Source organism: Stegodyphus dumicola, chromosome 7 (genome assembly GCF_044657685.1).
Source record: "Stegodyphus dumicola isolate Sdum_Otavi_A_Nest chromosome 7, ASM4465768v1".
Classification (NCBI taxonomy): Eukaryota; Metazoa; Arthropoda; class Arachnida; order Araneae; family Eresidae; genus Stegodyphus; species Stegodyphus dumicola.
In genome coordinates, this window is record NC_140774.1 from 16,148,589 (window position 1) to 16,162,704 (window position 14,116).

At 30.5% G+C, this 14,116-nt stretch overlaps 1 protein-coding gene across 3 annotated transcripts in view; it reads right to left on the minus strand.

Moving 5' to 3' along the window:
* Window positions 1-14,116, minus strand: part of LOC118184145 (protocadherin Fat 4-like) — a 517,728-nt gene that overhangs the window by 440,532 nt on the left and 63,080 nt on the right. For 2 of the 3 annotated variants that reach the window (XM_085819902.1, XM_085819904.1), the window contains exons 1-2: window positions 7,432-7,734; window positions 6,254-6,516 (exon numbers count right to left, since the gene is read on the minus strand). In XM_085819902.1, coding sequence (XP_085676028.1) covers window positions 6,254-6,335 — 82 coding nt within the window. In that variant the 5' untranslated portion in view covers window positions 6,336-6,516; window positions 7,432-7,734. Of the gene's footprint in view, window positions 1-6,253; window positions 6,517-7,431; window positions 7,735-14,116 lie in introns of those variants that run through there. The other variant, XM_085819903.1, reaches the window with a different exon arrangement.

Here is a 14,116-nt window from a genome sequence, read left to right on the forward strand (position 1 = left end):
AAAATTTTGCCTTCCTGCCCGCTGGTCGAATTGCTTGGTATTGGGCACAATCACTAATTTTAATTGTAAAAAGTGTTTTTAAACTTTTTTAACTGTACTTGGTGGTTTTTCCTTATTTTACAGTTTTTAATGAAGACCGAGTTTTTATGTTTTTCTGCATTGCCGCGAAGTGCGAAATGAATTGATTGAATTAGAAATACATATCTGCAGCGAAACTCGAGGAAATAATTTTAAATGAAGTGAAGCAAAACATATGTATAATTTAATAGATCGTACAAAGAAGTAATATATATGGTGACCACATTAGATATTTACGTTATTAAAAGAGATTATCCCCTTTGATAAAGTAAATTATATTTTGTTGTAATTATAAATCTTAATAAAAATGATATCCATGAAAAATTAAAATTTTAAATTTGTATTTGTGGAAATTAGTAATAATGGTTATTTATTTATGTATGTATATCACATATTTATGTATGTTGTATATTTCTCACATTGATGAAAAATGGCAACACATAGAGCCACCACATTTAGTGTACTTAATCTTCCCTCGAATGCACTTCGAAGTCTGAGTTTCAATTTTTTAAAATTTATTTCATGTTCTATATGAATTTAACGAATTTTTTTTAACTAACTCAGCAATTTAAAGGCAATGTGTTTACATTGCTTAAAATAAAACATTTTTGTCTTCGTTGTACCAGCGTGTTACCATTGGGTAAAGTCTAAGATATATGTATTTCAAATTTAATCAGCAAACTTGGCTATTTAAAAGCCACTTCCAGAATCCCAGAAAGTGTTGCCACTTCCAGAAATAAAATATGTTTTAACTTCCATGTACCAGCATGCTGCCATTCGAGAAAGGATAAATTATTTGATTTTCAGGTTCCATCTCAGTCTTACTAATTAACAAATTACGCGATTTAAAAGCAATTAACGCAGTTCTTGATAATATTCTTTTTTTACTTTTAATCTTATTGATTTAAATAAAAACACATTTAATTTATAATTACCTAATTAAAAAACATTAAATATTTTTATGAAATTGCACTAACTTGATTCGATAAAGTGATTATATATTTTTCCTTTTTTATAATAATTATTTTAGGCGGATAACCCCACAAGCGTCTAATTATAAAAAAAAAAAGAAAAAAAGAAAAAAAAAAAAAAGAAATATTTTAAACATATAAGATTATCATGATGGAGCTGCCAATAATACATAAAACACCCCAGAGTGAAATGCGAAAAAGACACTGGTATACCTAACGCATTGTACGGAAGCCGATACTCAATTTCCAACGGCTCCGCAACGGGATTTAGGAGTATACTGAATTCTATACTGAAGTGGCGCAACCAAATGTCACATAATCGATATCACCTTTTGTTCCGATTCGATAATATATGCATCCATCCTCCCACTCAACTCAAAACTGAAATCGATTTGTAGAATTAACCAAAGTCTGGATGCATTTCCACTCTGAATTGATAACGTCTTCATTGTTGGGGGGGGGGTGACGAATCATCAGTCAACTGAGTAAGTGACGTTGGGAATTATCTGGTCTCTGACCCCCTCTAGAGAACGTATTACATAGTGGATTATTACTTTTACGACGCATGCGTAGGCGGCATTCGAAAATAAATACGTGAAGGGCTGATGAGTAGGGTGATAGAAAGTGTGGAGTGCTCGCCGAAAGTTCCTGTCAAAATTAAGTATTTAATGTACGTAGATAAGAGTCTGAAAGGAATTTACTCCCCCCTTTGTATTTTTAAAGATTTGTCGCAGATTTGCTGTAGTAATTTGCTCCGTTTATCTCCCCCCTCCCTTCGAATACTTCTCTGAAATGAGAGTAAAATTTTAAACGTAAGTTAACTGCTCAATTAACAAGCTTAATACCGGAAAGAGCAGCCATAGCTAATTCGAAACCAGGATTAATCCAACAGAAATTAAAAAAAAAAAAAAAAAAAAAAAAAAAAAAGAGTAATAATCGTACTGTTTTAACCGAAAAATGTTATCTGTATTTTCAGGAAGTTTAATGAGAAAAACAAAAAATTATTAGTTTATGTAAATTTAGTCAGTGTTCAAAACAAAATTTAAAAGAAAGTGCTGTAAACAACAAAAGAATAAACATCAATGGAAGTGAAGAAATTGAGTTTATAAATGATATTAATGAACAACATTCACAATGAACTTGAACAATATCATAATGAATTCAAACTCACCTAAAAATGTCCGTAACAAACATTTCAAAACAAAACGTAAAAGCAATTTAAATATCGAAAGAATAAACATCGATAGAAACGAAGAAAGTAATTTGTAAATGACATGAAAGAACAATATTTACGACAGAGTTTCAGCAATGCCGCAAAAAATTCACACTCGTGTAAAAGCGTTGGTTAGAACTAAAAATGTCTGTTAGAATCAGTACTCGAAACAAAAGAGAACGCGCTATAAATAGCAAAAGAATAAACTTCAATAGAAATGAAAAAAGTGAGTATATAAAATAGCACTGAAGAACAAGATTCACGAAAGAGCCTGAAAAATGGCATAATGACTGACGTGGAATTGTCAGTTAGAAGCAGTGTTCAAAGCAAAACGAAAACACATTGCAAGTATCGAGCGAATAAACATCAATAGAAACAAAGAATGTTATGTATGACATTAAAGAACAATATTTACGATAGAACTTCAACAATGTCGTAAGGAATTCAAATTCGTGCAAAAATTTTAGTTAAAAATAAAAATGTCGGTTAGAATCAGTATTCGAAACAAAATGAATACACTGTAAGTATCGAAAAAATAAACAAGAATAGAAGTGAAGTAAGAGAGAATTTATAACGATATTTACGAGAGAGATTGAACAATGTCATAACGTATTCGAACTCGCGTAAAAATGTTAGTTAGAATCAATATTCAGAACACAATGAACGCACTATAAATATCGGAAGAATAGACATCAGTTAATGTACCATAATGAATTCAAACTAGAGTAAAAAAATGTCTGCTATAATCCGAGTTAGAGTCTATATTCAAAACCAAGCGCACACACTGTAAATATCGAAAAGTATACACATCAAGAAAAACGGACAACGTAAGTTATGAATGATACAGTGTAGTTAACGATGCAATGTAATAATAATAATGTAGTAATGGTACAATGTGTAATTTATGAATGAACAAATTTGAATTGATAATGAGTTGAAACTCGCGTAAATATGTCGATTAAAATCAGCATTGAGAACGAACATCGAAAATATCACGGTATCGAAAGAAGAAACATCAATAGAAACGAAGAAAATAAGTTATAAATGGTATTAAAGAACAGTATTTACGAGAATTAAATCACAATGAGTTAAAAATCTGGGTAAAAATGTCGGTTAGGATTAAAAATCTCAGTTAAAATCAATCCTCAAAATAAAATAAATACACAATAAATATCGAAAGAATAAACGTCAATAGAAATAAAGTAAATAAATTATAAATGATATTTAAGATGCTGACTAGTTCAAACTCTTCTAAAATTGTCGGTCAAAATCAATATTTGCATTGTAAATATCGAAAGAATAAACAGCAACAGAAATGGAAAAGGTTAAATTACAAATGACGTTAAAAAACAATATTTACAAGAGAAATTTGAGCTATATCGTAATGAATAACTTGCGTAAAAATGCTGGTTTTAATTTATTATTTGGGGGAAGGGGGGAGTTGAAAGACGTCACAAGCTATCACACTGCTGTTAACCCAAGTATTTTTTCCTTTTGCATTTCCCATAAACTAATTGTTTTACGTTCATGGTTAGCGGCAATAATTTTCTCATCGTTCCGCAGTAAATAGTTAAGGGTATTGTTAAAATTTTTTGAGAGTAGATTCGGTTAAACCGCTTCTGGATAATGGAGAGCTGACTATATTAATATCCATCAGTCAAATACCTGCTTGAGTCATTTCAACAGATATGCAAAATATTCACAACCAACAGATAGTCTTTTAGCTCGTAAACATATTTTACTTTTAAAGGGTTTAACGTGTATGAAATATAAATAAATCTTTAAAAAAAGAAACTGGAATGATTTATTTAATTTGAAAATCATTCCTTGCGTTTGATTTTAGAGTATATTCAGTGTCTAAGATTGAAAAACCTGAAATCTTTGACCCTAATAACCGGCTATATGTATCTGAGAACGAATTTCCATAGCTGCTCAAGATGTCTTGTTTAGATGCACAATTGATTATAAGAATGTTGATGTAAATTGAAAAAGGAGTCCAAGCTACAGAATATTAAAATTATACAAAAGATATTCAGTGCTAAACAAAAATATTCAGTTCGCTTGATTAATAGACGACATGAAATATCTAACCTAGCTCAGAGCGTATTGAAAAAAGTTCATAGAAACTGACCTACTCTTGTATGATAATTCATTATATGTACTTCAGAAGATATACTTTTTTTCTGTTTTGGTGTAATAAAAAACATCAGAAAATAACACCGAAATCGCACGTAAGTGAAAACAACAAAAAAGAGCAAATTTGTGGAATGGTCTGATGGCAACGATATTTTATGTGCCCATTTGCTTTGAAAAGGTTCTTTCCTCTTACTCAGTATGATTAATAATTAACATAATATTCTTTTTTACAAAATTCTAAGAATAATTAGAAAGGGTCAAACAAAATTAATAGTATTGTAAAAGTTTGAAAGTAAATTATCTCGCGATTAAACTTAAAAGGAGATGAACAATTATTAAACAAATATATTCTTGGGAATTCTTTTTTTTCGTTTTTAACATAATTTAAGAAAAATTTAAATTTTTCTTAAACAAAATTAATATTATTGTAGAACTTTGAAAGTAAATTACCTTGCTAATGTGATAAATGTAAAAAAAAAAACTGTTATTAAGTAAATATATTCTTTGGGGCTGGGGAAAAAAAAAAAAGAATGACCGAAAACGTCATCTGTTAGCAAACCGGATAATAAAGGAGGGAGACCGAGTTACAAATGACAACTGATGTCGCAGCAGGTGTGCACAGAAAAGGGGAAGGATGATCTTTTTTGCAAGAGAGGGTTTGGATGACAAGCTATACATATCAATCACAGCTCCATCTGCGAAAAAGTAACACCGAAATATGTAGTGCGGTTTTAAATAGAATGCTACATTTTGGACAGCTTTCGTTGCTACGAAAGCTGTTGTTTTTCGAAACAGAACAAAAGGAAAGTTTTTAGAAGAAAATAAAGAAATGTTTTATTTTTGTATTTTAAAATATTTTTTCAAAAGTTCTCTACTAGTTTAAATTAATATTTTTAACGATACGCAACACACAAATATGAAAGCATTTCAGAAATAACGATATTTTTTATCTTTAGAAATATATTTCTTTTTTTATACTCGGTAATGATAATTATTAATTGTGCTAATTAAGAGAAAATATTGTTTCCAAAGCAAATGTGCATATAAGTTTTATGTAATATTTTAAAAGCAGATAAAGAGTTTTTGATTTGGAATTTTTTCTTTTAGAATTTTGAAAATAATGTGTACAGCAAAAATGTATAGAATTTAAAGGGAACTTTAAACTACGCTAAAAAACTAAAAACTTCAACTTTTAACTAGTAATTTAAATATAAAACAGCAATTACATTTTTATTTTAGAATGTAATATATTTGCATTATTCATATAGTATATGAAAACTGGAAAAATTCAATTCGGATTTTGATTCTAAGGAAAGTTTTAAGGAATTAATATTATATAAGGATAAATTATAAAAATAACAGAATACGTTTTTAAATTAGACACTTATAATATTACACAATATAATTTAAGCATGTTAATACGATTTAACAAATCATTTAACATTATCAGACATGAATTCTGTAACTTGGAGAAATTTTAACTAATTCATTCTATGGTTAGGTAAATAATGAAATTAATGATGGTATACATTGTTGTAAATCCCCCACAACTATTTGGTTTTTGAAGAAATATCCGTTGCCAGTTTTAGTAAATAGTTCAGTTTAATACATTTTAGCAAAAGCGAACAATTTGACGCATGAATGTACAGATTCCTTAAATCTCATAAATTTTGCAATTTTTTTTTCGCAATTTGATCCAATTTGCCACTTCTTTGATTAGTATGATTTTTTAATGTACTTTTTTTAACTGAACGATCAAACTGCTTTTCGTACTTATATTCCAAAAACATGTGTAAGTTTCTCTCACATAAAAAGGAAAATAAAAGTAGGAAGGGAAATATATAAATACACTTACCTTGGCCTGAGACACATGTGAAGTAGTATCCTAAAGTCACGAAAATAATTAATTGGACTAGCCCCAAATTCTGGCACTCCATTTTGTTGATAGTTTATATACACACACGAGCACACACAGTGTTAAATAAAATTAAATCTGCTATAAGTACTCCAGACTGCATACAATCTCAAGGAATGAAATGTCACTGCATTGTAGGTACAGAATTTATATATCGTCCAGTATTCTTCTTGTTTTAAAAGAAAAGGTCACCACTTTTATTCCTGAAACAAAATTACATTATATATTAATTATAAAACACAAATTATTTGTCATTATGCATTTTATAAAAATAAAATTTAAATATAAATAAACAAGGCTCTTTTCAAAGGAAAAAAAAATATTTATCATGAGATAAACCTTTCACTTTTATAGATATTTATCATATTATTCGATGATGCAGTAGAATAAAATAACAGCTTTGCACTGCGGTAAAGATTTGTAAAGATGTTTTTAATGATTTGATGTTACAAAACTGCTAAAAGTATGGCAAACTATTTTTTTTTTTTATCCAATTACTATTTATTCTAGATTTTATGTAAATAATATATGCTCTCAGCTAGCTGTTCAGATAAACAAATTAAAAGTTAAGTAATTAATTTAATAATATTTAAGCAGTTTAAATACTGGCGAAAGTTTCATGCTAAATATTAAAATCTATAAATCTTTCTGCTACAATTTAAATTTCATAAAGAAATCTATACAGTTGCCACACAAAAATTATCTTTGATTAAAATCAATTAAAAAATAATAATAATAATATAATTTTCTTTTAATTTATAAGAGAGGAGAACATTGTTATTACAAAATTTAATCAAACTGGTTATTATTATATTAAACCTGGTAAAATTACGTAAAAAAGAACGTTAAAAACATTACAGTGTGAGAAAATATAATTTATACATTTACCATTAAAATTAAATAAATAAAACATGCTAAAAGTTAGAAATATTTATAAATATAAAAAGTAACATGTTGACAACATATAGGAAAGATAAAAGTAAAAAAAAAAAAAAAAAAATTAGTTTCCTTTTTATTTTTTAATGGATGAACCATTTAAATTGACATCAAAGTTGCTGCCATGAATGATGAAACTTTATAAATAATTTATAAAACAATGCGAATAAAAATTATCTTGCCTCCTCTAACAGATGACACAATATCGCGTTTCACCCAAAGGGCCACCAGATGTTTGGCGAATAAAAACACATCATGACTCACTGATCACACTTGCACTCATATAAAACAAGGAGGGGGCCGAGATCCCCTTATCACAGAACACCAAACGATCCGCGGGAAGACAGCATCACATGCTTTACTCTCACTGAGAACTCTCGACCAACTGAAACTGTTCTCTTCCACTTCCACGGATCGGTTCTGAGTGTCCCACTTTTTAAGAAATACGTGCCTTCTCTTTTTTCCAATCCTTCCTCACTGTCCCGATCTCTCTCTCATCTGTCAGTCTGTCTGTAGCGTGGTTCTCCTACGCCGGATAGAATTTATTTTTCTGCAAATGCAATCGCAACAAAACCGGTTTTGTTTTGGAAGTTAGTTGATGTTACCGCCAATAGATGGCAGCAGCTACGAAAACTGGTGATTTCATTTGTATTAAATACGAAAGAGGTTTCTTATTTTTCTTTTTTTTTCCTTGTCTGGGTACATCGCGCTTTCTTTTTTTAAACTTTTCTTTTTTCGGGGGTGTATGCAGATAAGTAAGTTTCGGGACGAGCGCATCGATAGCGTTTCTGCGAAAAGAGTTGAAAAATTGTTTCAGATTTAACGCTAGGTGATTTCCTTAGAACTAGCTGCTTTTTTTTTTTTTTTTTTTTTTTTACGTTGTTTAAATTTTCATATTACCCGCCCGCTGTCGAAATCAAACAAATAGAATTCGCTAAAATAAAAGCAATATTCCATTATTCTCCTTCGCTTTAAATGTTCAAAGTAATTTCAATTGAACAGTTAGTTATTAATAAAACTGAACTTATTAGTAAGTTTTGTAGGTCATCATAAAGAAGTCGAACTTATTATTTGTTATTAATTTTTAATTGATTTTGTTTTATGAATTTGCTTTATATAAAGTGAAAATAATAAGAAAATGATTATTTTCTGCGTGGTACATGAGCTTCTATTGGTGCGAGCTTTTTATCAATGTTGATTTACGTTAACGTGGGTTTTTATCAACGTAGGTGTCTATCAGTGTGAGAAGTGTTATTAAATTGTACATTTTCTTCTGAACTTCATTTAAACTTATTTCCACGAATTATTCTAAATTGAATAACCGATCCCTCAAGTCAAGTTGAAAATAACATCAAAAATTGCAAATTGTGGAATTAAATATCCTGGCCATTTTTTGCCGTAGGGGAGTGAAGCGTCTTCAGATTTTATTTTTTCATAATCAATGTAAAACTTTCACAAACGTAAGGATAGGAACTGGGAGATGGCAAGTCAAATTTCACTGTTTGTCGCGCATATATATACTTTTGGTGCTACCGATTGCAATAAAAAAAAAGGAGTTGCACAACTAGATGTTATAGCAGTCCCATATACAAAATTTCAACGTTCTACCGCTAATGTTTTTTGAGTTATCAGAGACACATACTTACATAGGTACGTACAAATGTCAGAAACATGTCATTTTTGAACTAATTTTAAATTCATTTTATAATTCGATTTGGAAAAAAGAGTTGCTTTTGTGTCCCTACGTACAGACGTCACTAAGGGAAAAAAAAAATACAAGTTGGATTCGAGAATGGTCGAAATTTTTCGCCATTATAATACTTAAAGAAAACAAGTTAGTACAAATTCGACTGAAAAATTTTCAAGCCCTTTTTTTATTAATTTCGATGTTAACGAACGTTTGTTTTTATGTTATTTAGTTCGCTTATGGTGTTTCACAGTGAGTGGAATTTTGTCATCGATTCTTAACCTCCTCCTTAGTAAGCTGTCGAGTTAAAATTTTGTATATGCACTGTGAGTCGGTGGCAATAAAATGAAGCGATTTTTTTCAAAACTCGATTTAGACTTTATTTTTTTGATTTAATGTTTAATCTATTTTTTACGTATATCTTCTTTAATAAACAAACTAAACATGTCAGAAATTTATTGATGCACAATCAAGAAACTTGTCGTATGAAAATAAAAAAATATTAACTGATCAGTTTTCTACATTTTTGAAAAAACGTGTTGCAGTATGAGGCAGACGGAGAGGGGGGGGGGAAGTTACTCACAGAAAAATTCCTTTTCAGGTTGCCATCTTGGTGAACTTCATGACGAAATGGTGATGTTAGTTTTTATAAGCTTCTTTATTAATCGTAAATAAGATGTTCCGGGCTTTCATTATTCGCAATATAAAATTGTAGATGATTTTTGAAAAGATAAGTATTTAAACTATTATTCCCATTAAATTATATGATAAATTATTTTTGTAATTTTAGTGGATTAATTATCATATCCTGTTTAAATAAAATCTTATAGTGTAATTTTTTTTTAAACTGTTTTATTATTATTAGCCCAAAGAGGCGTTAGCCCAGAGCTATTAGTTTCGAAACGACATTTTACGTCAAATCACTGAACGCATTGTATCAAATTGTTGTCAGCAAATATTATTGCACTGTATTATACTCGTATTTGAAGGAAGTAAATGCAGAAATGTATCTTTCTTGCATTGTGAAAAGATTGCGGTACCTAGACACATACAGTTTAGAATAATGTAGTCCTCCACCCGAATGTGATCGCCTGGAAGCCCGAATTTTGAATTTCAAATTTGTTTTGATATCTGTATTTCATATTTTGTAAAACTCTAACGAATTTTTTATTAAAAATTCTCAACGATTTCAAAGCGAACAGTGACAACACTGTAGAGAATGAAACATTTTTATCTCCAGCGTGTGAGATTGTCTATCGGAAACTGTAAAGGTATGCTGCTTTTAAATATTTTTAGCCTAAGAGGGCGTTAACACAGATGCTCACGGAACGTGTATGTGCATGTAAATGAAAAAAAAAAAAAATCCCTCTTTGGGCGTAATACAAAATCTGAAAACTTTCAGATTTTTTTTATTATTATTACTTTATTTAAAACTGAAGAAAAGTCGTCTGGTCGGGATTGCGAATGGATTGTTTATGTTTCCTTTAACGACAGCGATGCCACAAAATGTATCAAAATCTTTTACACTGAACAGACAAAAGCATTTTGCTGTTCGTTGATTTCACCTTTTGTTTCCCTGAGTGCTGTCAGAAAGAGGGAAAAAGTAGAGAAAAAAGAGGGGAAAAATATTAAAAAAAATAATAAAATTATTCAAATATTTTAAACTCTATTACCGGAAAAAAGACACACTGGTATTGGAATATGCAAATCCAAAGCTATTTCATTGATCGGCTTTGCCCTTCTTTTTAATCTGAATGTTAAACACCTGGTGATGACAGTTTAGAAATTCAAATAAAATTTAAATCGGCTAAGATATAAAAATGGGAAGAAAGTGGGAAATAACTTCTCAGGAGCAGGGTTAGAAATTTTACGTTCATGCATATGTAGAAGATAGGGGTGAAAGAAGAAATGTGTGACGCTACATAGCAGCAGCCCCTGGAATTACATTTTGAATGTTAAAACAGCTGCTCTCATCAATATTAACATTAGTTTTTTCAGCTGGGGAAGTTTTAAAGATAAGCATATAAGCCGGATCAACAAAAAAAAAAAAAAAAAAAATATATATTGACCATAGCATATATGACCACAAAATATCATATATACTTGCTTTTATTTAGTAATATATTTTTACGAATTTTTGTACATACGTAGATAGATGATTCTAGTGCAATTACATGTGAAATTGTTGTAATTTTCTGTGCAATGTAACTCGAAAACAAAATCTGAAGAGAGGAGCTATGCCGAGAAAGTAAGAATACAGGGGCAAGTCCATTTAACACCGAGCAAATGAGTATCTCGGTAATTTGGCGAGATATCGCCAAGCTGACAACGATTTAGAAACCTTATTTTGACTCCAAATTTGTCGAGAAAAAATCGCCAAACTTGGCGACATTTTGGTGCAGTCCCTGTATCACCGTAATAGGTATTGTAATTGAATAAAAGTAATTGACCACTATGTTAGCTGCAACCGTAATTTTACCCTCATATTGATTTCCAGTAATTTCGAGAAGCAGAAAGTACCAGAAATATCTCGGCGGTTGAAAACTATATGCGACCGGAGAGAGAGAGCATCTGCTTAGTTAGTTGTTTAGTCATGGTTGTTCAGAGTTGTTAGTTTAGCGTGAAGTGAGGTATCTCCGGATTAGCTTTCTCTTATGGATGCGCTTTGCACTGCGTTTCGTTTTACGTTAGTATTAGTTTGAAGTGTAACTACTGATTGTACTCTGTGATAATGTGAATACCTGTACGAGTATTTCTGAGGAAAATTCCAGAACTTTGAAGTGTTTCATTTGATAAAAAAATAAATTTTGCTGACCTATCGTCGAGTTCGTGTGCAATCAGTCTATTACGAACCCGTACGCACGCAACAATATTTATTTATTTTGTACATTATTACGTGCGTATGGGTTTCGTAATAGATTGAACGCACACAACAGAGGACAGAGCTTGATGAATTTATTTTTTCAAAAAACACTTTGCAGTTCTGGAATTGACGCAATCACTAATTACCACTTAAAACTGCTGAGAAGGTTGAACACAAGGTAATAAAACACAAGTCGAGATACCCATTTACCTCAATGTTAACTGGACTAACCCCCTGTCACCCTGATTTTCCGTTCGTTCGGCTTCCAGTGATGGTTCGACCTTTGAGACCTTTCATGTTACATTATGCAAAAGATACTGCAATTCACATATAATTTTACTAGAATTATTTATCTATGTATAAAGTTCGTAGCAATATTTTACTTTTTATCAGTACCGGAATTATTACAGATAAATGAAAAGTTGATGAAAAGATTTTTAAGATAAATGAAAAATCTCACGCCCAAGAAATAACAGAGCCGCAGAAAGGGCAGTCTGAAGGTCAGATCTCGACGGCCGGTTGAAATAATTGTTAAATTTCGGCGGCCGGTTGAAATAGATACTCTACCAATAGATAACTATTGATAGAGTATCTGTCTGCTGAAAAGAATATTTAATATTTAATAAATAAATACACAATATTCCCTCAGGGACAAAGCACCCTTAGACTAAAAAATCTGAAAGGTTTCAGATTTTAAATTACGTCCAAAGGGGCGGTTTTTTTTAACGTTTTGCCTGTTACCTTTATTTATTAAATATCATGTTTCTCGCACTTAAACCATAAAATTCAGTTCAAGAGCAATATCGCAGAATAATTTTTAAATGAGCACATCTTTAGAATTTCCGATACACAGTTCCGTGCACTGGAGATAAAAAAAAAAAATGTTTTTACTGTACAACGTTGCCATTGCTCGCTTTGAAATCCTTCAGTTTGTTAATCGAAAATTCGTTAAAGTTTGACAAAAATATGAAATCGATAATAAAACAAATTCCAAATTTCAAATTTGGGCTTCCAGATGCCCATATTTGCAGTAGGATTACGTCATTCAAAATTGGATGGCTCTGGGTACCGTTGTTTTATCACAATGCGAGATAGATACATTTATACAGATTCATTATTTAATATCTTCAAATATAATACACGGCGATAATATTTGGTGGTAAAAGTTTGAAAAGTAAAACAGACGATTCGACGCAAAATCGCAAAATAGCAAAAACGAAAATAATAGTTCACATGAGGGACAAAGCCCCTTTGGACTACTAATAAAACAAATGAAATACTCATATATGAAATTGAAGACAAGCTGATTTTAGAAACCTAGATGAGTCAGAAAGAAAATAAATAATTGAATTTAATTTGATACGCGAAAGGAGCATGCCAAAAATAAGTAATTAGATGTAATTCGCCAGCCACCTAATCCTTTGCGGTTTCCTTTCAGTATCTTCTCGCAAGAGAAAAAAATGTTTGCAATGTTCCTAATTATTTTGTAGCGTCTTTCAGTTAGTCTTGATTTGCAAGAAGAGCAGAAAGTGAGGTCACATCTAAAACAGGATTAAAAGAGATATTTTGCTTCATAACGATAACAAGAGGATCAACAAAGTTTTTAATGCAATTAAATATTTTGAAATTGAAATCTAATCTTATTATTATAATTTTAAACTCTAATATATTGTGTTGTTTTCATTTGTCAATAAAAAAATTAGCATTCATTAATATTAGGTCGTTATTTCGAAAAATAATATAAAAAGAAATTTTTTTACAACAAATGTAAATACGTCTTTAAAGAGAACTCTGAGTGAAAGAAATAAGGTTATTTTTACTTCCTCCTACGAAGTAAAGATAGTAACCCCCAAAAATTTCGGTTATCATATTTCAGCAGAAATAATATTTTTACGTTTCCCGAATCTACTCAAACTATTTTGTGTGTGTGTGTGTCTGTGTGGGACGTCTCTATGTAGGGACCAAATAAAGAACTCTTTCTCCCCCCCAAAAAAATGGATTTAATTGGCATTCAAAATAGATTATTTCATGATATCTGTACGTACGTACATAGGTATCTCGCTTAAAAACGATTAATCGTAGAATGCTGAACTTCTGTATATGGGACTGCTATAACAGCTAGTTGTGCATCTCCCTTTTTTTATTGCAATCGGCAATACCAAACGTATATATATATATATATATATGTATTTCCACCCCCTTACCCGGTTTAAAAGTCCTTACCCGGTTCTTATTTCGGCAATCGTTGGTCTCAGTTCTTTATGTCGTAGACATAAACATCCAATTGCAAAAGTATTTTAAATGACGAAAACTTTCG